The sequence below is a fragment of the Anser cygnoides genome, chromosome 16 (genome assembly GCF_040182565.1).
Source record: "Anser cygnoides isolate HZ-2024a breed goose chromosome 16, Taihu_goose_T2T_genome, whole genome shotgun sequence".
Classification (NCBI taxonomy): Eukaryota; Metazoa; Chordata; class Aves; order Anseriformes; family Anatidae; genus Anser; species Anser cygnoides.
Genome location: NC_089888.1, coordinates 11,453,547 through 11,478,527, shown reverse-complemented (window position 1 = coordinate 11,478,527; position 24,981 = coordinate 11,453,547). Strand labels below are relative to the sequence as shown.

The window sequence follows — 24,981 nt, the reverse complement described above, 5'->3', positions numbered from 1 at the left end:
CCCCGGCCGCGTCACGCCGAGAGGCGGGCAGGGCCGGGCCGGGCCGGGCCGCTCGGGCCGCGCCGGGAGCGGGAGAAGGCGGCGAGGGGCCGGGCCGGGCCGGGCCGTGGCGCCGGCGAGGAGCCGGGCGATGGTGGGGATCCCGGGAGGCTGCCAGTGTAAGAGCCGCGGCGGCGGGGCGGGGGGGGCTCGGCGGGCCTAGCGGGGCCGGCACGGAGCGGGGGCGGCACCGGGGCTGCCTCGGCACGGCCGGGGGCCGGGGGGGACCGGGGGGGGGGCGGCCGGGGCAGCGCCGGTACCGCGCGGGGCTGGGCCGGGCTGGGCCGGGCTGGGCTGCGCTGCATGCCCGGGGTGCCCCGCTGCGGCCGCACACAGGCTTGGTGTGCGTGCATGTGGGTGTATATGGGTGTATGTGGGTGTATATGGACGTATATAGATGTATACGGATGTATATGGATGTATACTGGTGTACACGGATATTACCGGTGTGTGTGTTGTGTTAGTGCACGTTTAACTAGCATGCGGTTTATTGCCGCCAGGCAAAGCAGCGGGGCTGGCCCTGCCCCATCCTGCCGTGTGCCCTGTGGGGCTGGCGGCGCGGAGCAGGGGCGCAGCGGGGTGGGCTGGGGGCCCCCTGCCCCCTGGCAGGACGGGCCGTGGGGCAGCGGCAGTGGTCCTGGGTCGCGGCGGTGGTCGGCGAGCCGCTCGCTGCCACGGCCTGGTGCCACCGAGCTGCCAGCGCCAACGCGCTGCCAGCGCTGAGAGGCGACGGGGACCGGACACGTTTCGCGCCCAGGGCGAGTTTTCAGATATCTTTGCTTGGTTCGGGGCGCTGCGGGCCCGCCGCTGCCGTGTTTTCCTCTTGTCTTCGCAGGCAGGCCGCAGCGTGCTCAGCTGAGCAGGACCGGGTGCACGTGTGTGCGTGTGGAGTTGCCGGGGACCCCCTGAGCGTGCCCTGTTGTTTGGGAGTAGGAACGTGGATAACGGGAGCCCTGCTTTCATTAATTTCTCAAAACGGGACGTTTATTTCTGGAACAGTTGCGGTCTCGCTGAAAGCCGTGAGGCTGGCAAGAGTGCAGGGCAGTGCCTTACTGCTGCCAAGGAGCAGAATAGATGGTTGGCACGTGCCCGTCAGGTATTGGCCTCCTGATCGTTCTTCTCATCTGTTTGTCTGTGTGCAGCAGTTATCTGCAGAGAAGTGTGTGTGCTGGGAGTGGGTTCAGCACCCTCCCAGGCAGAGGGAGGAAGGACGATGGCTCATGGGCTGCGTGGGCCTTTTGTGGGCTGGACCATGGCCTCCTCGCGATCTGTTTATAAGTTGTAGTTCAGAAAAGCACTACGGGCTTATCGGAACGCTCAGAGGAAATGAGGGAATTTTAAAATGAAGTGTGATTGCTCAAAGGGAAGCAGTGTAAAGATAGATGCCAGCTTTAACGTGGAAACCACCCTGCAAGCTACATTCCTGCTAGGAAGAAGGAATTACCCAGAGACGGAAATTGCAGGGGGTGGGTGAATGCTTTATCGCGCTGCTTGGTGCAGAGTGTGTGGGGATGTTCTGAGCGAGGTTGTTTTGCCCCTAAGGCAGTTACAAATATTGGTCTATCAAAGCATGCAGACTGGAAACAGCCGGCGGTGAAGACGGCTGCTGCGGGAGGCAGGCGTCGCAATGAGCAAGCTGTGTGAGCAGCAACGTGGGTTTGCGGAAACCTGGTACCTGACTGAGCCGCTCCTAACCTCACTGCGAGGGAGGGCTCTTCCCTTTGTCTTGAAAAAAAGACCCCACAGAAGGAACTTGGGTGAGACCACCTGCTTTAGCTTCAGTACCCAAAAGTCAGCTGTATGTACCTGGTCTCCTTTCTCTGAGCTCCCTTTACAGGAGAAGCAGGCACTTGAGAGGGTGCTTCACCTCTCCTTCCTTGGACACCACTCTTGGGATGAGACGAGTTATGTTCTGGAGGTGCCTGCTTGTGTTCACAAACTGCAAGGGGAGTCCTGGATAACTGGCTCAGACTTTGGCAGCTAGGAGTTAGATGAAACAAATCCCACCCAGGGTGTCTGCTCAGGGTGCAGCCTGACGTGTGCAGAGTCTGGTAAGGTTCCCTGTTTCTGTTGGACTGAGCGCTGGGAGAAAAGGCAGGCCTTTAAAATCCCACTTAAAAATAATTGAAGCGAAAGGAAACGGTGATCTTGCGCCTGAAGCCATAGCTTCAGGGGGGATGTGTAAAACCAGTTCCTGCCTCAGCTGTGGTGCTTTCTGCAACCTTGGGCAAGTTGTTTGCATGTTTTTCTGGATTGTAGATGAAATGTGTGCAAGTCTTTATGTAGCTGTTCAGTTTTGCAACGTAAACCATGTCTGCCAGCAGGGCTTTTAGCCTGGATCCCTTTGACAGAACCGGGTCAGGAAGCGATTGCATGGGACCAAAAGCCGGCAGGTACGGCAAGGCCGTGACCACTGGCAAGAGGGGGTGACAAACACCTGGCACGCCGTAGGGAGGGGTTCTTCGGATGACTCAGCTGCAGCTAAAGCATCATTTTTTATGCGGCTTTCATATGCCTGTGGCTCAGCTTCCATCGGTGAAGTGCTAATGATAACACCGAAGAGCCATACTGCTGTTTTATAAGGATAAGCACATAAATATGTGCTGTAGCCGTCAGCAGCTTTATAGATAGAAAACAGGGAACGATGTCCTTTTAGTGCCAGGTATTGACCAGGCTGACTGCTAGGACAAGACGTCACTGGTTCTTGTCACTGGGCCTCGCATCTGCCCCAGAGCACTGCTGGGTTTTATCTTTGGTCTCTAGGAAGTGAATAATCAGGATAGACCCGTAATTTGTTTAAGCACAAATTTTATTCATTGCCTTTGTTATCAGCCCAGTGATTTCCACTGCGTTATGAACACAGTTCTTGGCTGTATTGGGAGGTTTCCTGATTTCTTTGAGAGAGAAGTATGGAGAAATACTTCAGTGCTTGCTCTGAAACTAATGATCCAGAAAGAAAGGAGAAATATGGGACTGCTTTAAAACTTTGGGGTGTTCCGTATGAGTTTAAGGCGCAGGCTGGCTCTCATGAACATCCCTTTCTTACACTGATATTTCCAATGTGTAGAAATTAAAATAGGTCTTTGAGGGACTTGGTATTGATTTTTCTGTGCTGTAAACTAACCGGCTTAAGATGTTACTACTCCCTTGCACCAGTGTTAGGGAGAGTGAAATAAACTGACTTTTTAAAGCAGTCAGAGCAAAGAGTTTTCCTCTGACTTGCAGCTTCTCTGAGGGTAGGGAGGAGCGTGCACTTCAGGCAGAGCTCAGGTGTGTGACTCTCTCCAAAGCAGGGCCGCAGGGGAACACGTACGCTGAGTGCAGCTGCCACCGGCCTGGGCTGCCAGGGCTTCGCAGCTGCCTCGAGGTGTAGCCACCAGATATCCCCCTCTGATATAAAAGGTCCTGGAGGCAGTGCTTGCACCCAGACGGGTGCCTGAGGGCTGGAGCCCCTGCGCCATGGAGCCGGGCCGGGGGCGCTGGGCCTGGGGCAGAGAAGGCCCCGGGAGAGCTCCCAGCGCCTGCCCGGGCCTGAGGGGCTGCAGGAGAGAGGGGAGGGACCCTGCCAGGGGGTAGGGACAGGCCGGGGGGATGGCGTTAAACTAGAAGAGGGCAGGCTCAGCTTAGATGTGAGGAGGAAATCCTTCCCTCTGAGGGCGGCGAGGCCCTGCCCAGGCTGCCCCAGGAGCTGGGGGTGCCCCATCCCTGGGGGTGCCCGAGGCCAGGCTGGGGGGGCTGGGGGCAGCCTGGGCTGGGGGCAGGGGGTGGCCCTGGGTGGGCCTTAAGGGCCCTTCCCACCCGAACCTGTGGGTTCTGTGATTCTGTTATTACTCGGAACCCTTCCAGACTGAAACCCGTGTTCCTGAGGGCATTTGTCCAGCTGGCGCGGGGCAGAAGGCTTCCCTGTGCCACTGCTGCCTTGCCGTCCCTCCCTGCCGCACCCCAGGCCCGGTTCAGCTATGAAGATGTCGCTGGCTGTCATTGCAGCTGCATCTGTGGACTCCAGGCTAGCCAGCCCTGACCCCAGAGCTAAGCTAAAACTTTGTTACTCCCTTTCATGCTCTTATAGAGAGAGAAGCATTAACTTCTACAGGTAATAGCTTATCTGGTGATTGGGCTTTGAGGTCAAAGACTGCACATATGTTTTCTTCAAAGTCAAGCTTTGCGGCCTCCGTGGAATTTAAAGGATCAGAATATTCAGGCAGGGATTTTCTCCGGGGTAGATTTATGGTGGAATTTAAGATAGTATTTAGTAATAGCTCTCAACCTTGAGCTGCAGGGGTATTTTCAGAAGATAAATGGCATGCTGTTGTCTTGACTTTGCATCAATAGATGACGCTGAAGCTTTTTGAAATAAAAAATTAAAAAAGAGTAGCAGCAGCCATTTTTTTTCTGTAGATGTCATAGAATAATCGGTTGACTGCACTTAGTGAATGCTTGCAGGAACACTTCTGCCTTTCGAAGCGGATTTAACAGACACGCTGGTTTGCTAGCATCAATGCCAGCTTCTCCTTGAACTAAACACATTGAACTAAACACATCTGCTTTTCTGAATCCTTGTGGGCTTTTGGGATTTGGTCTGCCACTTCCTAATAGTCGCTGTAGCAGCACGTTCCTCCAAATGTATCACCTGGGACACTCCCGCCGGGCTTTTGTTTGTGTTTACCTAGCTATTTCTGGCATACACGACTTGGAATATCTTAAATTTCCCCCAAATCCAGAAGTTGCGGAGCGTAAGGGGTTGACCGTGGCGTGGCAGAGCAGGGGTTGCTCCTGCCCAGCAGGTCGGTAACCCCGCAGCGCGGTGCCTTCTGCTCCTCTGCCGCCAGCTGGCCTTGGCTGAGATGGGTGCAGAGCTTCGTCCCGGGGCTCGGGACTGCCACGCTGAATCTCCTGAAGAAGCATGACCGGGACAGTCTGTTCGTCTGGTAATCGCTGCTGCTGGGTGATCTGCTTTGACAGCGGCAATGGGAATTATTTCTCTGAGGCCTTGCGATGTGCTTGGAGCTTTTCAGGGTGCCTGAGAGTAACCGTCTCCCTCTGCAGCCCCTGCTGTAAGCATCCCACCCCAAAATTTGGCTGTGCTCCTGCTGAGGATCTGAGGCCTGGCTCTGACATGGCACAGCTGCGTAACCTCGACTCAGACTGCTGAGAAAGAGCTGCGAGAAAATCTGTACAGAGATAAGAAAAATTGAAATTACAGCCAGAGGACCCTGAGTCACTCAAGGACTCGAGAAGGAAAATAAGTGAAATGGGGAGGTACCAAATCCTAAAGGAAGCAGAGGGCAGGGTGCTTGGTGTGCGTGGGGCAGGCTGGTCTGCCAGCGACCGGGGAGGACCGGTTGGGTCGAGCGCTGGGGGCACTGGTGGGACTGGGCTGGTGGCAGGCAGCAGCTGGGCAGCGCTGGGGAGCCGAGCCAGGGACCTTCCCTGACGCCTGCCGGCCAGCAGAGACTCTTCAGACGCCTTATCAGGAGTGGTGAGCACACAAATGCTTCGCCTAATAACTCATTACATCCCAGCTATCTTCTCTGTGTGTTAGCCAACAAATATTTGCTTTATACTTTTAAGTTCTTGTGTATCCTGCCTGCGGAGTCTCTTTGCATCTGGCCGGAGGTGCCTGAACAAGCTGAGCTGGAAGTGCGGGGTGCATCCGCAGGGCCAGCTTCTGCCGCGGGCTTACGGGCAGCAGCGTGGACAGGGAAAATGCTCAACCTTTCCTTGCCTTCACGGGAAGGGAGGAAGACGGTGGCTGCTCCTTCATGCCTGCCTTCTGGGCCAGCTTGGGTCTCTGCAGCCCGTCCTCTCCTCGAGGCCCTTTCTTTGCAGTTCCGTGAGTATGGTGGGAGGCAACGTTTCGTGGCGATGTTCTCGGGAACAAATCTTTCGGTGGCTCCGGGTTAGGCAGAGAATTAATTTAGCACTTTTTAAAAGGATGTGAACACTCGCTGCGTGGTACTTCCAGGTGCAGATGAGGATGGTTTGTTTGTTTTAGGTGATGGCAGGTAATTGCATGAGCAGGGGAGGCTCTGCAGTCAGGATGTTGAAACACAAAGAAGTCGAATGGTTTCCATCTTCCTCCCCCTCCGGGCACGCTCTTTTGCATCAAAACACCCAGTCAAGCAGATCTGCAGTCAGGAGCCTTCCCTCCTCCTCCCTGGCTAGGTCTGGGGGGGCCGAGAAGCCGCTGATTAATTGTGGCTGTGAAGCACTGAACTTTGAGGGGAGATGAAAAACTCTCCGAAATGTTTGCCTCCCTGGCAGCATATACGTGGGTCGGTAATTGGGTTTATCTTGTGACATCATTAGGATCCCTGACATTTCTAGCTTAGAAACAATAACTCTCCTTATCCGTCCTCATGTTTTTCTAATTAAAGACAAAGCTTGGTAAATATTTTTTAAATGATTGAATTTCCCAAGTATGGAAAACACATGTTGGGAGTCAGGCTCCCTGAGCCCAGCGTGCCTTTTCCCATAGCGTCCCTTTGAGCATGCGAGTGCAAATGCAGATTTAGAGCTGTGGGTGACAGGTTTATCTGGGATGATTGGCAAGGATTTATAAAGCAAGGGGGGATTTACTCAGCTCTCACTCCCTCCTCTTCCCTCTTGCCTCCCCCCCGACCCCGGTCTCAGAAATAGGAAATTGGGATCACATTAAACCCTAATTGGTTTGGCTCCAGCGATGGCTCGGTGGCTGCCAAATAGTTAATTTATTGTGTGAGAGTTTGGCCATGTGTTGAGAGGCAAATTTGCTTTAAGCAAGGGATCTTTGTAAACTGTACATCCATTCATGTGCCAGGTCCTGTTTACAAGGCGCTTGGCGAGGCAGGGAGCGGGGCAGACGGGCAGCAGGCTGCTTTCCATGACAATCGCGGATGGCGAAGGGGGACTTCTTGTTCTTCCTTCCTTTCCCCCCATCCGAAATCCTCTCAGAAACAGTTGCATAAAAGAGCTTAGAGCGGTTTTAGCCGGACCGTACGATAGGCGTTTGGAAACCGCCGGCTAGATAAGATGTGGGAGGCTCTCCGGAGAATAAATGCGTCTGTGTTGGAGATAACAGCAGGCCCGGGCTGTCACCTCTGAGCGGGGCCAGGTGGGGAGTCCCCGGGGCGGTGAGATTGCTTTTTCCTGTACCACGCGAGGAGGGGGCGAGCGGGAAGCCCGCGGATCTGGCTGCTTTCCTGCGCTCTTTGTTCCTCCCCTGCTGCGGGAGGGTGCCTGGGCTGGTGGCTGTGCCGCGGCCCGGAGCTGCTGCTGCAAGCTGCTGCCCTCGGACCGGGAGCTGCGTTTGGCTCCCGTGACGGTCTCTGCAAGCTGGGCTCCAGCAGAAGGGCTTGAAGCGCAAGCGGTCCTTATTTAGGCTGTCCCCTCGTCCCTCGAATGGGAGTTAGCGGGATCAGAGGGGATGCCGCAGCCTGAGTTAAAGCCTCTTGCTCCTGGCATGGCTCAGGTTTTGGAGTATGGTTTGCAAGAGGCTGTGTAAGGAATAAATCCACGGCTGTAACATTTTCTTTCGTTTCTTGCTGAGTTAAATAACAAACTTCATGTGAGGGAGCTGCCTCCAGCTCAGAGGCAACAAAATTACGACTGCCGTGCTCAGCGGTGCCCTTTCCGTGTCAGCTGCTATTTCCATTGTGAACTTGATACCTGAAGGCTCAATATTGTGACCCTTTAATTTTCAGCTGCTAAAATGTACCGTGCAAGTTGGCTAAAAGGGAAGAGCTGAAAGGGGAATTTGAAATAGTTGTGCTGTGGAAGCAGTGTGTTTCTTTGGATATTTCTTAAGTGCTGAGTGTTTAGGAGAAATTGATAGGTAGCAGCAATGCACGCTTAGCAATACTTCTCCTTCTGTAACTCGTGCTTCCTGGGATGTAATAAAATCCATTAGGTTCTATTTATGATCCAAGGCCCAATATAGTAATAGTTTTATTTGGATAATTGTGGCTGTTCTGCTGATAATCAGAAGACTGAAAACTCCCAGCCCTACTACAAAAGTCAGGCAGCGTGTTTTGGGGGGTGCAGCGCTGGCGTGGCCAGATTTTCCGAGGAGCCGGAGAGAGGTCGGTTCGGCAAAAGCAGATGGGATCGAGCCCAGCCTCTCTGGGACCGAGCCCCTGCCCACGGTGGCCTCTCTGCCCCCCGGCTGTCGCGTTCAGGCTGGGCTGCCCTGGGTTTGCCGGGCTGGCCCCAAGGTGCCGGCAGCATTGGGCAGCACTAAGGCTTTATGGAGACAAATGGGACAGGCATTAAGCAAACGGCGACCGTTTGTTTGGAAGAATGTCTTTTCATCCAGAGGTCTGAAAGCAGGTTAAACGTTTATCAAGGAGCCGCTCCTTGCTTTCCCATCTTCCGCTCAGTTTGAAATGCAGCCATTTCTGGGCTGAGCGGCTGTAATTACTGCACAGCACGTAGTACTTCCACCGCTTCTGGCAGGAAGTGAGGAGGAATACTGTACACCACTGCAAGACAAAACAGAGATCAACAACTGGGATTTTTCTCAAAGAGCTGATCTGTCTTCTCTGCCAATTAAACCCGAGTTGGATGGAAGCCTTATGCCCATTTCGCTTTTGCGATGCGAACGTGGCGTTTCCAGCACACAGCCCGTGTTTATGGGGAGCCTGAAAGCAGCAAATTCCAGCCAGAAATTCTTTCTAGCTCTTCGCTTTCCTTCTGCCGTTCGCTTCCTTGTTCACACCACAGATGCTAATGGATCACCTGCCCGCGGTGAGTAATGACACAAGCCGGGCGTGACATTGGGCTGAGAAACTCAGCCGTCCTCAGGAAGGTTCTTTCGGAGACGTGTTCCTGCTCTTTGACCTTCCCAGAGCAGGGAGCACTGAAAAACCCTCAAGCCCAACTTGAGATCACTTGTGTCAGCTTACACGCCCACCTCCTCTTTGAGCCTAGACATCTACTTCAGGATATGTCAGTGCTTCTGCCATGGCTGGGCGTGCGCACAAGCCGATGTGTCCAGGTTTTCAGCCTTCTGTGCATTCCCTACTCCCTTCTCCTTCCCCGATTCATAGCTGGAAGTTACTATACTTGATATCCTTATCGCGGACCCATCCACTTTTTGTTTTTTTCCTTATCATGGAGCTATCTGATAAATTTTTGCCAGGAGACTTTTTGCTTTTAGAGACAAAAAGGAAAGGTAGCAATCCTGAGGATGTTTTCCAAACAAATAACAAAAATGTCAACTCAGTGGCAACCTTGAAGTTTAGCAGATCTGGGAGAGCGTCCCTGGGACCACCGCAGAGATAAAACAGTTCCAGGCTGCGGGTGGAGAAGCAGAGAGGCAGGAGCAGATCCTTCTGCTGGTCTCTGCTGCCGTCCATCCGTGCCTCGTTGTGCCATGGAGGAAAGGAGGCTGCGTGCTGGAGGGAGGCATTTCTTACTTGGTGGCACACGGAGCGGCTGGTAACAGAGGGCGTCACCTCCAGGTACGTTCAGCACCGCGCAGAGGTGGGAGACGCGCGGTTCCACAGCTGCCTTCCTTTCCTCTGATCTCCGTTTCTTCAGCCAAACTAGCCCTCCCCGATAAATGTGCACGCAGAAAGGAGGGGCAGGAACGTGGAGAAGCCAGCAGCAGCTTTTTCGTAGAGGTGGTAGATCCGACCACAAGGTAACAGAGACCAAAAGTCAGCAGCGTGCAAAAAAGGAGCTTCTGGTGAATCGCCTGCATCCGTGTACTGCTGTGCGTTTACTCCTCGGCTGCACGAGGTCTGACCCCCTAGGTTGCGGTTCTTGGTCCACGAGCCACCAGCTTTCAGAGTACACTGATCAGTGCCTTTTCCTTTCCCCAAGGGGTGGATTTTTTTCTGTGAAAGCGTGGCCAGCCCTCTGGATCTAGGTGTGCCTGGCGCCTAGAAATGAACTGGATGGAATCTTCTTAGGGAGAATCTTAGACTGCAGCAGATTCCCCCCTTCTGGAAAGCTCACGGGGCCGGAATACAGTCCTTTGCTTTGCATTTTAATGCTCTTCTCCCTCCTTCTGGATGTGTGCAGGTTTTCCATACAGCAGGGCATTTATTTCGTGGTTCCCATCACTTGACAGGACAAGTTTTTCAAGCCTTCCTCTGTGTCTTTCTGATCTTACTCATTTGGGAGGTGCTGTTCCAACACCAGCCTGCAGAAGTCTTTCCTGGATATGTTAACGGCCGAAACGCTGTTTGTTTTTTCCTGCTCTTTGGGAACTTTCAGTGCAGTTGTGTTTTCAGCGGCTTAGTCGGGCTGGAAGCAGGAGAGGGTCCAATGGTGGAAACAAATTCTGTCAGTTTAATCCCATGGCTTTCCATGCCAGCTGCCTTGCAAACCCAAGACACATTCAAACGTTTTAAAATAACTTATTTTACAAGGCTTTGTACAGTGCCGTGACCGTGACGTTGGGAGCTTTGCTCTTCGGTTTGCGCTTTCAGGTTCTGCCTTGCCAAAACGAGAAGTGGAGGCACTGGCAGGACGGATAATGGTTGTGGTACAGCTTGACACTGACGCTGCAGAGGTGCCGAGGGCGCTCTTCCCACGCCGAAGCGTGTGTGGAATGGGTACCTGGGTGTCATGACATAACACAGGTACTCTGTGTGGGGTTCTTGATTTGCCTCCTCCCACTTCTATTTAAATGTGAAGTCCTCAGTCACTGCAGCCACCATTTCATCAGGTTTTATTTTCCATTCAATAATTACAGCAGTTTCCCTTGAGCCCTGTACCTCTAATTAAGAGAGCTAAGTTAGATATAAAGTTAAGGGAATAAAATGCATTCTATTTTTATGGTCAAATATGCTTGCAAAAATATGGCTTGTTGGCTGAGTCACTGCTCCTGGATGTTATTTACCGCACCCGTTGCTTTCCTCCGTCCTCTGCCAGCACCGATGACGCCGCACAGGCTGCAGCGAACGTTTTGGGCAGGGCCAGGTGATCTCGGAGGTTTTTTCCAACCATCATCGTTCTGTGGTTCTGTGCCCCTGAGCGGGCAGCGGCTCCGCAAAAGCAGAGCCCACCGAGCTCTGCCCTGTTTGCAGGAGGGTTCGCAGCCAGCCGCTTCCTCACCTCCACGAAGGCTGAGGGCCGGGATGATGCTGGGCGCCCCGAAGAAAAGGAAGAGCGGGCTCAGCTGGGCGAGGACGCGCAGGAGCCAGCTGTCTGCTGACTGTGTTTCTCCGGCATGGGATGATCGTGTAGATCAGCCTGAACAGCCAGGGCGAGGATGCTACGAGGGACAGACCGGCCTCCGTACATGTAGCACGCCAGGAATTTAAATCTGTCACCGATGGTACCGTCCAAATGGCTGCGCCTCTCCGAGCGGCTGCTCCGTGAATGGAGATGCACCTCTTTGCACCTGTTTTATAACACTGAGGCAAAACATTCAGGGCATCCAAATAGTTTATACCCCAGCAAACATGTTCTGGCAGCGGGACCGTGAGTTTCCATCTCATTAAGCTGTTGGCAAAGCTCTGGTAATTCCAGCCACTGATACAGCGCAGGAATTCTCCCCCAACACGCCTGGTTGTGTCAGGCCGGAGCACCGCTGCTTTTTCTCAGCGGTTGTGTGTTTACACTCGAGGGTAAGAGAAAGTGTTGAAATGTCACTCCCGCGCTGCTGGAAGGAGGTCTCGCAAGGGCAGAAAACAAGTGTCAGAGGATTTTTGTACGGTGAGCACAACGTGATTGCTGCACCTAGGCTGCAGTGAGGAACTGTTTTCAAATACGTGCATACGTTTAATGCAAAACCTGGCCCTGGTTCTCGGTTTCGCAGAGGCTTGAAGAGGCTGAGTAATACCAGAACAGAGGTCGCTGGCTGTACCGCAGCCCACGCTGGCGGTGACAAAGTCCCGGCCGCCTGGCAGCCGGCTGGGGGCCGCGCGGAGCCAGCCGCCGGTTTCGCTGTGTCTCCGGCGGGCAGGTCGGCTCCGCCGCGCCGAGAGGCTGAGCCAGGTGAGATCGCGGCGTCCTCGGGCCCCTCCGAGTTGGGTTTTGTTGGAGGGGTGGCACGCAGGGGGCGGTAGGCATGGGAAATCTGCCCTCAGCGCCGCTGCGGATTTTACGGTGCCTCGCGGACAAGAAAGGGAAGTCTGCTCTCCCTGCCTGGCGTTGCGTTACGCGGCTTAAGGCAGGCACACACGAAATTCATTTCAGAGGTCCGTCGTCCAGGCCCAGAGACAAAGGAATGTTTTAGTAGGGCTTTTATGAAATTTGTATGCTTTATCAAAGCTCCCATTGTTTCCTCATTAAGGCGGGATTATCCCTCTGGGGTCATCCGTTCTGCATGGGTCAAGGAAACGGCAACGCTCCATTTTCGTAGTAAACTTGTGGCTGCAGGACCGGGCTGTGAAACAGGCGAAGTGAGGGGGAGGCCGAGCTTCCAGCGGGCACAGCGATGTGGGCTTTTGGGGCTGGGACCCACAGGGAGCTTTGAGCGGCACCATCCCCCATGCCTCTCACCACGCGCAGGTCCCATCTCCTCTGCTGCTGATGGGATCCTGAGGGTGTGAAGCTGGAGCGTTTCCATCTTCCCAGACGAGCAGTTTGTTTAAAAACCTTTTGGTTTGCATAAGGACCTATCACAGAATCACAGAACTGTAGGGGTTGGAAGGGACCTCAGGAGATCACCGGGTCCAACCCCGCTGCCAAAGCAGGTTCCCTACAGCAGGTTGCCCAGGTAGGCGTCCAGACGGGCCTTGAATATCTCCAGAGAAGGAGACCCCACAACCTCCCTGGGCAGCCTGTCCCGGTGCTCCGTCACCCTCACCGTGAAGAAGTTCTTTCGCGTGTTGGTGCGGAACTTCCTGGGCTCCATTTTGTGGCCATTGCCCCTTGTCCTGTCCCCACAGACCACTGAAAAGAGGTTGGCCGCGTCCCTCTGTCTCCCACACTTCAGGTGTTTGTAAACATTGATAAGATCCCTCCTGAGTCTTCTCCAGGCTGAACAGCCCCAGGCCTCTCAGCCTCTCCTCACAGGGGAGGTGCTCCAGGCCCCGTATCATCTTTGTGGCCCTCCGCTGGACTCTGCCCAGAGTTTGTTTGCCCTCCGCTGGACTCTGCCCAGAAGATCCCCGTCTTTCTTGTACTGGGGAGCCCAGAACTAGAGGTAGTGCCAGTTGACCCCTGGGCTTTCTTGAACTGATTCCCTGAATCTGTCACTTTTGTCTTTGCAAAATTTAATTTTTTGCCCTCAGATTGTCTCCTTCCTTCCAACATGTGCTCAATCTGGCGGACATTTTTCCGTATGGCTGTGATTCTGAATGAGGCTCAACCCCTCTGAAACTCACTGCTAAGCAGCAGGTAGCTCCTCTTACTGACGTTGTCGTGCCCAGACGTTTGGGCAGCGCGTTTGCTGGGTTCCTGTACGCGTCCCAGCGGTCTCCGCTGTTTGCAGGTGCTCTTCGTGCACTCCTGCTACAAACGACCTCGCTGTTGAATTCGGGCTTGCAGGAGAAGGCTGCAGGGCCCGGGTGCGAGCTCGAGGCACCCCGTGCCGGCGGCGTGCTGCCGAGTCAGCCCGCCGTGACCGCGCCGCCCTCGTGCACCCGCCCCGGCTGCGACCCGCGGCGGTGCCGGCTCTGTACGGCGCGCGGTTTTGCCGAAAGCTAACCTCATGCAAACGAGCCTCGCTCGGCTTAAAATCAGCACACGGGGTTTCGGGGTCGCTCGGGCCGGGAGCGGCCGGGTTAGCGGCCGCAGGAGCCGTGCGTGGCCCCGAGGAGGGCAGGAGCTGCCGGAGCGCCGACCCGCTCCTGCTGCCCGCGTGGGGCTGCGCAGGGCCAGGTGTTCGCCTCCAGCTGCAGCTGCTCCGTCTGCAGAAACAGGTGGGGACGCTCGGGATAGGCAGCAAAACACAGCTGGGAAGAGTTAAGAAGGAGACGTGCAGTGTGCCGTTTCACCTGGGCAGAGCCGACCCCGGAGCAAAATTGCCTGCAATAAACACAGCTTCACCTCGGCGGCGGTGGGGGCGCCAGGTGGGATTAGCGAAATGAAGAGGAAGTAAATGTATGCTCGAGACGGTTTTTTTCCCTTCTTCCTCTCGTTAGTAACCCAGCCAAATCAAATCAACTATTTCAAGAATGCTGCCTTTTAACTGGGTGTACCATCAAATCCAGCCCCGCTTTGGAGAAGCGTTGCTGGTGAACGTTTCTTTTTCATCTCCTCCTCCAGGCTTTTATTGCTGGTTTTTAAATTAAGAGGTTCCTTTCGTGCTCCTTTCCCTGAGACGTATGTATTTTTTTAAATGACTTGTGGTGTAGAAAATCAAGGTTTTGACAGCTGCTGAAGTTTCGAGTTTAGTACGTCTGAGTTGTGGATCTAAGGTAATTTTTGGCCTCTTCCTCTTCCCCCCCGTGCATGTTAATGAACATCAGCACGCAGGCTTCTCACTTGTGGCTCTTGGCGGTTGCCTGAGCGCGTCTGCCGGGTGAGTGGGGTGGGTGGAAGACCTCCGCCCGCTTTGATGCGGTGCTCGACTCAAACGCTCCTCTCGGTCTGTTGAAGCTTCTCTTTGAACCGCCGGAGCGTTCTTCTGCGCCGTGCTGGGTTGCGGAGGGAGGCCGGCAGGGCTCAGCACGCGGGTAGCGGAGCGCTTCGGGTGGAAGCGAAGCCCTGAGAGCTTCGGGCGGCTTTCTCCTCGTTTCCTCCTTGCCGTCCAGCTAATCCAGCCGGGCGTCTCGTCGTGCAGCCTTGGCGTGGACGCGCTTGGGTGCGCGGCAGCAGGCGGGGACGCGCGCCTCTGGCTGAGCTGGGTCACCCTGAACCCGCTGGGGGCGGCTGCAGCAGGGTTTGGGTGCAGGTCTGGTGGGGTCTGCGGGGGGGAGCTGATGCCTCTGGCAGTGCGGGGCCTTCTCCTTAGCTGGGCTGGTTTTTAGCTTTTGCATGTTAAATCCTGAATGCTTTTCTTCGGCCTGGTTTTCTTTGGCCATCTCTCGGGAGAAGCAGCTTTGTCCTGTTGAGACTTGATTTTCTGTACCCGATGTGGTTCTGTTGAGCAAGGTTGTTCCGTGAAGCTGGTGAAGAATATTCTAGTGGAATCGTTCTTCTGTTGGAAAATGGACGTTTGTCAAGGCAGACGCTTTCCCTGGGCACAGCGTGCACGTGGGAGATCGGAACCCACCCTAGGTGCTTTGTAATCCTATCTAGTGAACTGTACACCGGGGGATAAATCAGTACTTACCTCTGAGTGTGGTCCTTCGGCATCCTGCCGGAGCTCGGGCTGCCTGGCCTCTGGCTGTCCCAGTGTCTCCTTGCTCTGGGTGACTCTCGCAGGAGGGCTGGGGTTGTGTTCACCTTTGGCTGGTGCTACCCGTAGGGAAGGGTGGGCCTCCGAGTCCAGCTCTCCCGGGACGGGAGCGCTTCTGCCTGCTGCTTGCTGAAGGTGACGAACGGCGTCCTCGGCTCGGGGTCCCCTGTTCTACGCTTTGCTCTGAAAACGGGGCCGTGTAAGGGGGAAGGGGCCGTGAAATCAGCCGGGCTGGGAGCTCGCGGCGTGCCGGCTGCGGCACTGCACCGTGTGTAGGGGCTGGTGGGCACCGGAGCGCCGTTGTGCCGAAATCCTTGCTGCCCCTCGCTTTCCTGAAGGCCTCAGGACGGCGGCGAGGCCGGAGAGCCGTCCGCAGTGTGGGCCCCAGGGCGCCCACATCACGGAGGTTACAGGGGATTTGGGGCCAGGGGAGAAAAGCTCATGCTAGCGCCTGAATACAGCTTTTCACTCTCTTAAAATTCTTCTGTTTTTATTAAGCGTGAATCCCAGATGCTAAAAAGTATTTTTCCAGACACGGTTGTAGTGTCTTGCTGTGTATTTTCCGCTAAATTGCTGAATTATTGTTTTCTTTCTGGCCTTCGTTTCTTTCATAGCTTTATCTTTTTGTCTGGATGTTTTAGATGGCTAAAACTTGTTTCTGTTTAGCATACCGATCTGAGAACTCCCATGGGAGACAGTTCTCACCAAACGATTGCATAGGACAGGAATGCTGGCTTTTTTTCCTGGAAACTTGTAAACATGAACTTCCTGTTGACACGAACTGTAAATCTGCAAATAGGCTTTGCTTCTGACAAAGGATGAAGGTAATAAAATTTTAGGCCCTCGTTCACTGCGTCTGGTCCTCCTCGGTCTGTGTCCAAACACCCCAAAGGCGGCGGAGGCAAGTGAAGGGAACCTGCTGGTTGTTCTCCATCTCTGGAAATCAAGCTTTTTTAATTTATTATTTATTTTTCCTTGTCTGTAGGCACCCAAATAGGGATGCAATCCTAACAGAAGCCAGTTGGAGAATCTCAAAACCCTGATGACTCTGGAGTGATGCTTCGTCGCTTGTTTTCTTTCGTTTCTCCCCTGCCTCTCCTCCACAGAGCTAATCCTCGGTGTCAGGGAGTTAACTCTGCTGCATCCCATGCAGGCGTTTTTGGATAATGAGCCAGCCAAATTTTGGCAGCTGTTAAGAGACTTTGCACGTAACCACCCATGTCACTTAACCTTGCTTTTATTTCTCCCTCCAGGAGGAGAGCTGGTGGGAAGCGTAAGCCGTTCGAGTTGTTGTCACCTTCTGCACTTGGCTCTTCTGCATGTTGTGTTGTGCATCTGCCAGTGCCAAGGAAAAAGCGCTGTAGCTTACTGGGGGCCGAGCAGCAGCACAGGGAGGTTCTCCCGGTTCCCCGTGCCTCTTATTTTTTGGGGTGCTGCCTTACTGGGTTGCTGTGGGTGGCGGAGGCAGGTAGCAGGCAGCAAGCGGCTGTGCGGCATCGTTGGGGTGCTGGAGCTCCCCGTGCTACCGCAGCAAGGGGTGGAGGCAAGCGGGGAGGTGGTGAAAGCAGAATGGAGAAGCGGAGCAGAAAGCAGGTGAAAAAGGGCGATAGCGGAAGGAGGACAAGGATCTAGAAAGGAAGGAAGAACGGTTACAGGCCACCACAATGCGCAAGAGAAGGAATGGGGGCATCAGGCAGGATAAAAGGAGAGGAGGAAGATCCGGGTGGAGGCTGCGCTCCCTCAATAAGCTGCCCATTAATTAATATTTTCTCATGTGGCAGCAGCGGGGCGTGGACGCAATCCAGCCCTTCTCCGCCTGACCTCCGCGCTCGCCGCCGGCCTGGTTTCTCGCTGGCTTCCTGCCCGCAGCGAAACCGCAACCTTTCCGACTCCTCCGGGCAGGAGGAGAGGCGCATGGCAGCGGTGTAAGAGGAGCCTCTCGCAGCCGTCTGCGCTTGGGTGGGCGTGCTGGTTCTTTCGTAAACTAATAGCTCCCAGCAGTGCTACTAAATCAGACTTCGTGGAGCCAGGAGCGGGGAGCTTGGAATGCCGGCCAGGCACAAAGGGCTGCGCTGGTTTTGTTGTGTGGTGGTTTTTTTTTTTTCTTTTTTTTTTTTTTTGTCGGTTGTTTGTTTCTTCACCCCCAAAGCTCGCTGTTTGGTATGGGTCTAGCGGTCCAGCAAGCCAACTGACAGCAGAAGAGGAGCCGGCGAAGGCAGGCTCGGGGAAGAAAAAATGGTGAAAAATTTAAAAATAAGAAACCAAAAGGGAAGTCACCGTTGAAAACGTGGTTTTTTGGTTGTTTAGTGAGGCGGGGAGGGAGGGAGCCCCGCTCGGCGCTAAACCTGCAAAACCAACAAAGCTGTGGCGGCACCTGGGATGGATTCCGCCGGGAAGCCCTGCTCCAAGCCCCCAACCAGTGGTTTTGCTGGGTGAAGAGAACAAACCAGGACTGAGGAATTTTATTTTGAGCATCCTATAGGGAGGCCGCAGTGTGGCTGAGAAATTTGGCTTTTTTTAATCGAGGTTACCGGGTTAGTGACAAGGAATCTCTGAAGAAATAAAACTCCTTTGGTGCCTGTCGGTAGCGGGACGTGGCCGGGCCGTGGGACGCGGAGCTGCCACCTCGTTTGAGGTGGGACGCGGGCAGAGTCACACAGTGTGCGTGCCGCGAGACGCATCACCGGCGCGCTCCAGTCAAGCTTGGGAAGCGCTCAGAGATGCAGCCGTCCCCGGGGGCTGGAGGGAAGGGAAACCGACGATAAAGGGCGAAAAAGGCTCCCGTTAAAGCAGCCCGAGAGAAGGAAATAAAAGCAGCTCCTGCGGGAGAAGTCTCAGCCTGGAGGAGGGAAGCGAATGGTGGCGGGAGGGACGGGAAGCGTGACGGAGGGCCGCAGGGAAGGGGCTCGGGGCTCTCACCCTCCTCGCCCTCGTGGTTCTGGTTGCGAGCGCTGCCCTTTCTGGGCCGGGAGCGAAGGCACGCGGTGCGTCCCCCAGCCTTGCTTGGGGAGCGCCCACGCCGCGGCTCCGACCTTCGGGATCCCCCCCCCGGGAGCCCGGGGCTGGGACAGGCGTTGGAGCCCCCACCCCAAAGGGGGGTTCGCTGAAAGTGACGGCCTCGGGCAGCTGGTTGGGTCCTGGGGAAGAGCAGGGCGGCGGCCGCCTGGCCTGAGCCTGAAGCTCGGCCTCCAACGGGCACCTGACGAACCTGCGGAGGCGAGCGGCGCTGCTATTGATTTTTGTACCTTTTGACCTTGCCCTTTGGAAAATATTGCCGAGCTACGGGGCTGCCGAACCAGGCCTAATCCTCTGCAGGCTGGCTTTTCCTCTCTCCAAATAGGATTACTCATTTTTTCCATATTTCTGTGTTCGGTCTAAATGCCCGTGACAATTACAGAGACTTGGATTTCTAATCAGAGCGAGGGTGTTAGATTGGGGAATCGGTTGTTTCCATTCCCCCCCCTTCTTTTTTTTAATAACATGACATCACCTCCTGGGTGTTTCTTCTTTACGAATGCGGTCACACAGCAGGAATAAGGCAGCCGGCGCTCAGGTCCCCATCTTCCTTCCCCCCCCCCCAGCCATAAATCAGTGGCCACAAGTGAAGTTTCAGTAACTTGATTAGGTTGTGCCTAATTTGTCGAACCTTTGCCGCCACTGCTTTTTTCCTCAGCGTTTGATCATAGTTCTGGGTGTAGATTCTGCTAATTCAGTTAAGGCCAGCGTTTGGTGCATGTCCTTCCCCCCTCTCCAGGCAATATTGAAATGGCACAAATGCTAAACACTGCTCCTGTTCACTGCTGAAGTAGGCAATATGATTAGATTTACTTGACAAATTAAGCTTGTTAACATAATCTGCCATGTGCTAATTTAAATAATGGAGGTATTGAAAAGAGGATGTTTGTTAAATGTGATAAATTTGCTGGGAATGGAGAGGTCTGATCTCCTCTCGGGGCCTCCGGGGGGGGACGCCCGCGCTGCCTGCCGAGCTCGAGCAGCGTCCCTGGGCAGCGCGAGGCAGCGAGCTCCTCGAGCATCCTTCGAAGGGGAGCGCTCCCGGCCTGGCTCCAGCCGCCTCTAAGGACGGCATAAGGAAGGCAAGAAGACGTTTGACTCGCCTGCCAAACCTGAGCCTGGAGGAGAAGGAGGATCCCAATTGGTTTCCATCGGATTCCAGTTAGCATGAATTTACAGTTTCCATTTAGCTTGATAAATGGCTTTGGCTGCCTCGGTGCGTTTGGATTTATTTTCTGCGCGATGGAAAGCGGTCAGCTTAAAATGGCAAAGGCTTTCCAGGCCTGCCACGAGGGCCTGTAAAGCTGCTTTCCAAGGTAAGAACACAGCAGGCAGAAAGCACAGGCGCAGCGTGCCCCGAGATACGGCTGGCACTGAAGAGACATCGCAAGAAGTTCGGGTCCCTGGTGCTTGCTGTGGAAATGGGCCGGGATAGGCATAAAAATTCCACTGGAAACTGGGAAAATATTTCAGATTTCCTCATTTTCCTCAAAAACCACACTTAGCAGCAGGTATCAATAGCTCGCAGTGTTCAAACTCCGTTTGCATCGTTCTTTCCATGGAGCGTTCCCACGAGAAGAAAGCAGAAGCCGATTAACGCGCGGCGTCGGGGAAAGCAATTTCCCGAGCTGCCGCCCTCCGTCTTTCCACCGCGCTGTCCGCGGGCGGCGGGGCTCCGGCCTCCGGTTTTGGGGGTGCTGGTGGGGCAGGCTGGGCTGACTCGGGGGTGCTGCTGCGGGTCGGCTCGGTGCCTTGTGTGCCCCTGCTCCACCCCGCTCCGCGTGGGGCGAACGGCCCTTGGTGGCGTTTGGAGGCTTTCTCCAGGTTGGGTTTGCGGGAGCAAGGCCTGTGTGTGGCACCCGGCTGTGCTCCAGCCCCGGTAATGACGACTTGAGAGCGATACGGGCCGGTGTGGAAGGGCACGTCGTCCTTCCCGTGGGGCTGAGCCGAGGGGTCGGCCTGACCCTGCTCCTCCGGCCACAGCTGGGGGCGTCTTCCTGAGGGCACTGGGGTTTCGTACAAGTTGGCCTCTGGGCACCGTGGCGAGGAGCACGTAGCCTTTCGCAAAGGTTTATAGAGTCAGACTGTAGCTGTACTTCGAATCACAGAATGGTTTGGGTTGGAAGGGACCCCACAGCCCACCCAGCTCCAACCCCCTGCCATGGGCACGGACACCACCCGCTGCGTTAGGCTGGCCAAGGCCCCACCAGCCTGGCCTCGGGCACCCCCAGGGATGGGGCACCCCCAGCTCCTGGGGCAGCCCGTAAAAACGCTTGGGGCGGCCTGAAGTTTTGATGTTTCAAACTACTTCAGGTTGTGAAAGTAGGGAAAGGATTTGTTTGGCCGTGGGGTGGCAAAGGGCAGCTCCAGCCCGGCTGTTGCGGTAGCTGGGGACGGTGATGTGAAGCCAGGTGTCCGCAGGCCGATAAAAGGGGAGGAGGGGGCTGGGGGGGGCGGCTGGCCTGTCCCGAACTGAGCCCCAGGGCAGCCCCCACCTCTCTGGGCCCTCTGTGGGGACTCCGACCCAGAGCCCTGGCAGCTCCCAGGCTGCGTCTCTTGACCCCATCCCATTCATCATCCGGCCTCCTCCTCCTCCTCCTTTTGAACCTGCTGGCGGGTGTCTGCCCGGTTCGGTGCTGCTGGGACAGGACCGGGCAGGGAGCAGCGGTGGCTGACAGCGACGCCTCGAGCAAAGGGCTGCTCCCATCCCATCTCCTGCTCCCTGTTGCGCTGGGGCCAAGCTGCAAGGCGAGCCCGCCTGGTACAAGACCTCGGAGCACGGCGTGAGCGCGGCGCTGCCCGGTGGGGACCGCACAGCGCGAGGCGCCGGGCATCGCCTCGCCAGACCCGGGGCCGTAGGAAACCAGCGGCGTTAATTCTGGTGCGAGGGGAGCTGCTTGTTTTTCTTTTTTTTTTTTTTTTTTTTTGTCTCGCTTCATTGTCTGGGTAATTTAGGGATGGTTTTTCCATCTCGGCTTATGAAATATTGAGAGCTGGAGTATTTTGCGCAACCCTCATCACAAGTGTCAGGAGCCCCGGCGAGCTGAACTTTCTGGGCTGCGATGTTTCGGTGACGCGCCTTGCGAGGAGCTGCCTGCAGCTGCTCGGGGGGGGGCACGGGAGGCAGGGTGGCTGCTCTGGATGTGGCTTGGTGAGCGCGGTGAGCTCCCGAGTGCTGGGAGTGCCCTAACCAGGAGCACTCGTGGGGCTCGTGAGCCAGTAAATGTCCTGCCACGCTCGCACCAGCAGGCTGCAGGTCTCTGGGCTTTCGAGAAACCGGCGTCCCTCTGCTTTGGCAGCGTCGAGCTTGTAGTCTGTTGCTGTCCTGGCAAGGTACCTCGGTGTCTGGTTTTCGAAAAAGTAGCTGGAGGGAGAGCTGCAATCGCCTGCAAAGGTTTCAGAAGGATCACAGGGAGCCCAGAACCTGCACAGCTCTGAGAAGGGCAGGCTGGCGTGGTGAATCCCTCCTGAGATCTTGCAACGTGCCCTGCCCGGACTGCGGAGCAGGATATTTGCTGCAAGCAAACTGCAAACATCCTTTCCCCTCCCCAGCTGTCTGCGTGGCCTCTGGGCGCAGGATGCAGTGTGTGTGTCTGTGTCTGTGTGTGTGTGTGTGCAGGGGGGGTTATCTCCGGGGGGTGCCCGCCAGGGAGGGTGCTGCTGCGGGGCTGGCGGGTCGGTGCTGGGCGGCTGCTGGCCCCGCTGCACGTTGGCGGGGGGCCGCTCGGGACTAGCAGGGGTTTGGGGGTGGCAGAGCTGCTGAGCCTGGGTGTTACAGCGGGGTGTGGGGGGGAACGGTCAAATGCAGCGGTGTCCAGAGGGTTTCTTTTACGAGCCTGCTCTGTTACTGCTGTAAAATCCCTCGTGGGCTTTACTCCATGTATGAAACATTTAGGATTTACATTTTCCTTTAACACTTCCTCTTCGATCTGAGTAATACGTTACACATTTAATTGCTCTTCCTTTGAATTTTCCAGTCCTCATTTGGTACCCTTGCAACATCAGTATCTTGTTATCTTGTTGTTGCTCCTAATTGCTAACACATGCCGGCTTTCCAGCGCTGCAAACTGCGCGGCTGGGGCTTGCAGGGGAGCTCACATGAGAGATTTACGTGCGCGGGGAAACCTTCGGAAAATTAATTCGCTGCTTCACCCAACAGCTTACCCGGCTCTGGCTTGCAAAAAAAAAAAAAAAAAAAAAAAACAACCAAAAAAGACGAAGGCTCCTCCCGGCCGTGCAGGGCGATGCAGGGCGATCTCCAGTGGAAGGGGCAGCCCGCTTGCAGAGCCCCGGCTGCCGCCGGCCATAAACATCCCGGTGGGTCGGAGGCGCGGGTGTCAGCCGGCGGCGAGGCGCTGGGAGGTGCGCGCTGGGTGACATCAGCTGGCGAGGCGCCCGGGCAGCGCGGCGCAGGCAGGGAGCAGGCAGGCGGCCGCGGGCGCGCGCCTGGAGCGGGGCGTTTGGCAAGGTGGGAGCTGGTCTGCTTGGCAGGACCTCCCCATCTGGGATCCATCTGTGTTTCCCTGGAACCGGACAGGCGGCTCCAGGCGGTGAGAAATCGCAGATGTGAGGGACCTGACACATGTCCAGCTAATGAAAGGAGAAGGAAGGCTGGGCTCAGCCTGCGCTCCGAGATTAAGAGCGGCGGAGGAAGAGCCCTTTTATTTATATTGCGAAGAAACGAGGTGTATTCAACAGCAGCTGGATCGCGCTAACCTTGCCGCTTAGGGTAAGCAATCTATTTTTAAACGCCATGGGGGGGGTGGCCGGGCTGCCTCGCCGAGCCGTGCCGCGGGCTCTCGGAGCGCTGCGGGGTCCTCCGGCGCCCCGACCCCACCGCAGGTAGGGGCGAGGGGGGAGCGTCGGCTGCGGCGGGGGAAAACTTGCACGGGCTGCGCAGCTGGCAAAGCAGCGAACTCACGGGGGGAGAGCTGCGTGAGGGCTCGCGCTGCGGTGCTATGGAATGTTTGTTTTGCTTCTTTTTTTTTTTAATTTTATTTTTTTTAATCATTTTTAATCCCCCTGAGCAGGAGGCTAGGATTCGGTGCTTTCTGGGGAAATGGAGAGCCGGGGAGGTTTCTGCATGTTGTAGCAAAATGTGTTTTTTCCACTGTGCCTGGTCTGCCTCCCATTTGTGTGTGCTGGTGCTGGAGCTGGGGGGAAACCTGCAGAGACGGATTTCTTCCGTCAGCCCCCAGGTTTCCTCAGTTTTCCCTGGGTTTTCAGCGTGGCTCTGCATTGTGTCAGAGGACGCTCCTTTTTGTCTCCGCACTCCTCCGGCAGCAAGTGATGCTACCAGCATGTAAATCTCCCGGATCAAGCCGGTGGTACAGGAGCAGACCTCCCTGCCCTGACGTTTTCACTGCCGGGCTGCGGACCGCTGCATCTCGCATCCTGCCTTATTCCATTGCAATCTCCCGACCCCACAGGGCGTATTTTAAACCTGCCCTTCCCCCTGTCTCCCTCCCCCCCCCCCCCCATTCTTTTTGGGAAGGTTGGGCAGCAGCAGACGCTCCTACAGCCCTCTGGAGCCGCGGGATGCAAGCATCCCTCCGCGGCACGTTGGCTGAGCCGCTGCCCCGGGGGCTGGGTGGCTGCTCCGCGAAACATCCCCGGGAAATCAGCCTGGCTGCTCCTGCCCCTGCGGCGCGCTTTGCGCGGGGCCGAAGCGCTGCCTGGCGTGGGAGGCGCGCCCAAGGCAAAGTTTGGGGAGCCTAAACGTGCCGGGGGGGGTCGCTCGCTGTGGAAGCGGAGAGGAAGAGAGGCGGTGGTGTGCTAGGTGGTCCGTGCGGGATGGTTCCTCTTTTGTGCGTTTGCTGTTTGCTTTGTCCAGGCTGGTTCTCGCTGTGCCAAGCGGCACGGCTTCCCCAGGGAGCGCTGCGTTCCCACCTCGAGGGTTTCCTTCTCCTGGAGTTCGCAGAGGGTTGAGGTACGGGTTGGTGGCTGTTGCTTTTTGATGTTTTATTTTTGGATAATATTACGAGTCTGCTTCCAGAGACGTTAAACGCTCGCTAAGTGTCCCTGTGTCCCCCGGAGAGCAGGCAGGCAGCAGCTCTGCGAGCTGAGCATCTCACAGCGCACCAGCACAAAGGAGGAAAGAAAACCAGAAAGCCTCCGGCGAGGCTCTGCAGGCTGCGACAGGGTCTGAAAGCCGAGATCCGTGCTCCGGCAGCAGCCCCCGCTGCAGCAAGCTTGCAGGCTTCCCGACCCGGCTGCGCAGGGCGCGGGAGCAGCTGCTCCTGGGGTCTCGAAGCAGATGGAAGTTTTGCCGGCATCGGCGCGGCGTAATTTGGCCATCCGACAACTAATTGGCTGGTTTCTTGCCTGGGGAAAACTTTTTTCCTTCGCAGGTCCTGTAGGAGGGAAACTAAAGGGAAGGAGGTGGGGTGTAGGCGGGGAGGCAGTGGTGTTTCGAGGGCAGGGGGTGGCGTGGAGCTCGGTGGCTGGTGGCAGTAGCTGCGTGGGGATGGGGCAGCGCATCCGAGTGAAGCCGTTTTCAGAGGTGCCCGCTGGATGACGCGATTTTTAGTGTTAATCTGGAGAAGGAGAAGTCTCGTCTGATTTTGGGTATTACCCTGGCTCGGTCGGAATGGCCGAGGGCCCCCCATAGGTGCCTCGGCCCCGGGGCACCCAGCGCTTCCAGCAGGCAGCAACCGCTGCCACACCGAGGGAGCCTAGATGTGGAACAAGGGGAGGAGGCGAAGCCG

General features: G+C 56.0%; 1 protein-coding gene across 7 annotated transcripts in view; it reads left to right on the top strand.

Moving 5' to 3' along the window:
- The window catches only part of CBFA2T2 (CBFA2/RUNX1 partner transcriptional co-repressor 2), a 63,578-nt gene continuing 38,597 nt past the window's right edge, over window positions 1-24,981 (top strand). The window contains exon 1 of one of the 7 annotated variants that reach the window (XM_066978084.1): window positions 1-158. In XM_066978084.1, coding sequence (XP_066834185.1) covers window positions 131-158 — 28 coding nt within the window. In that variant the 5' untranslated portion in view covers window positions 1-130. Of the gene's footprint in view, window positions 159-5,387; window positions 5,519-5,692; window positions 5,873-11,948; window positions 11,968-14,196; window positions 14,337-22,623; window positions 23,004-24,981 lie in introns of those variants that run through there. The other 6 variants (XM_048080677.2, XM_048080675.2, XM_048080679.2 and 3 more) reach the window with 6 other exon arrangements.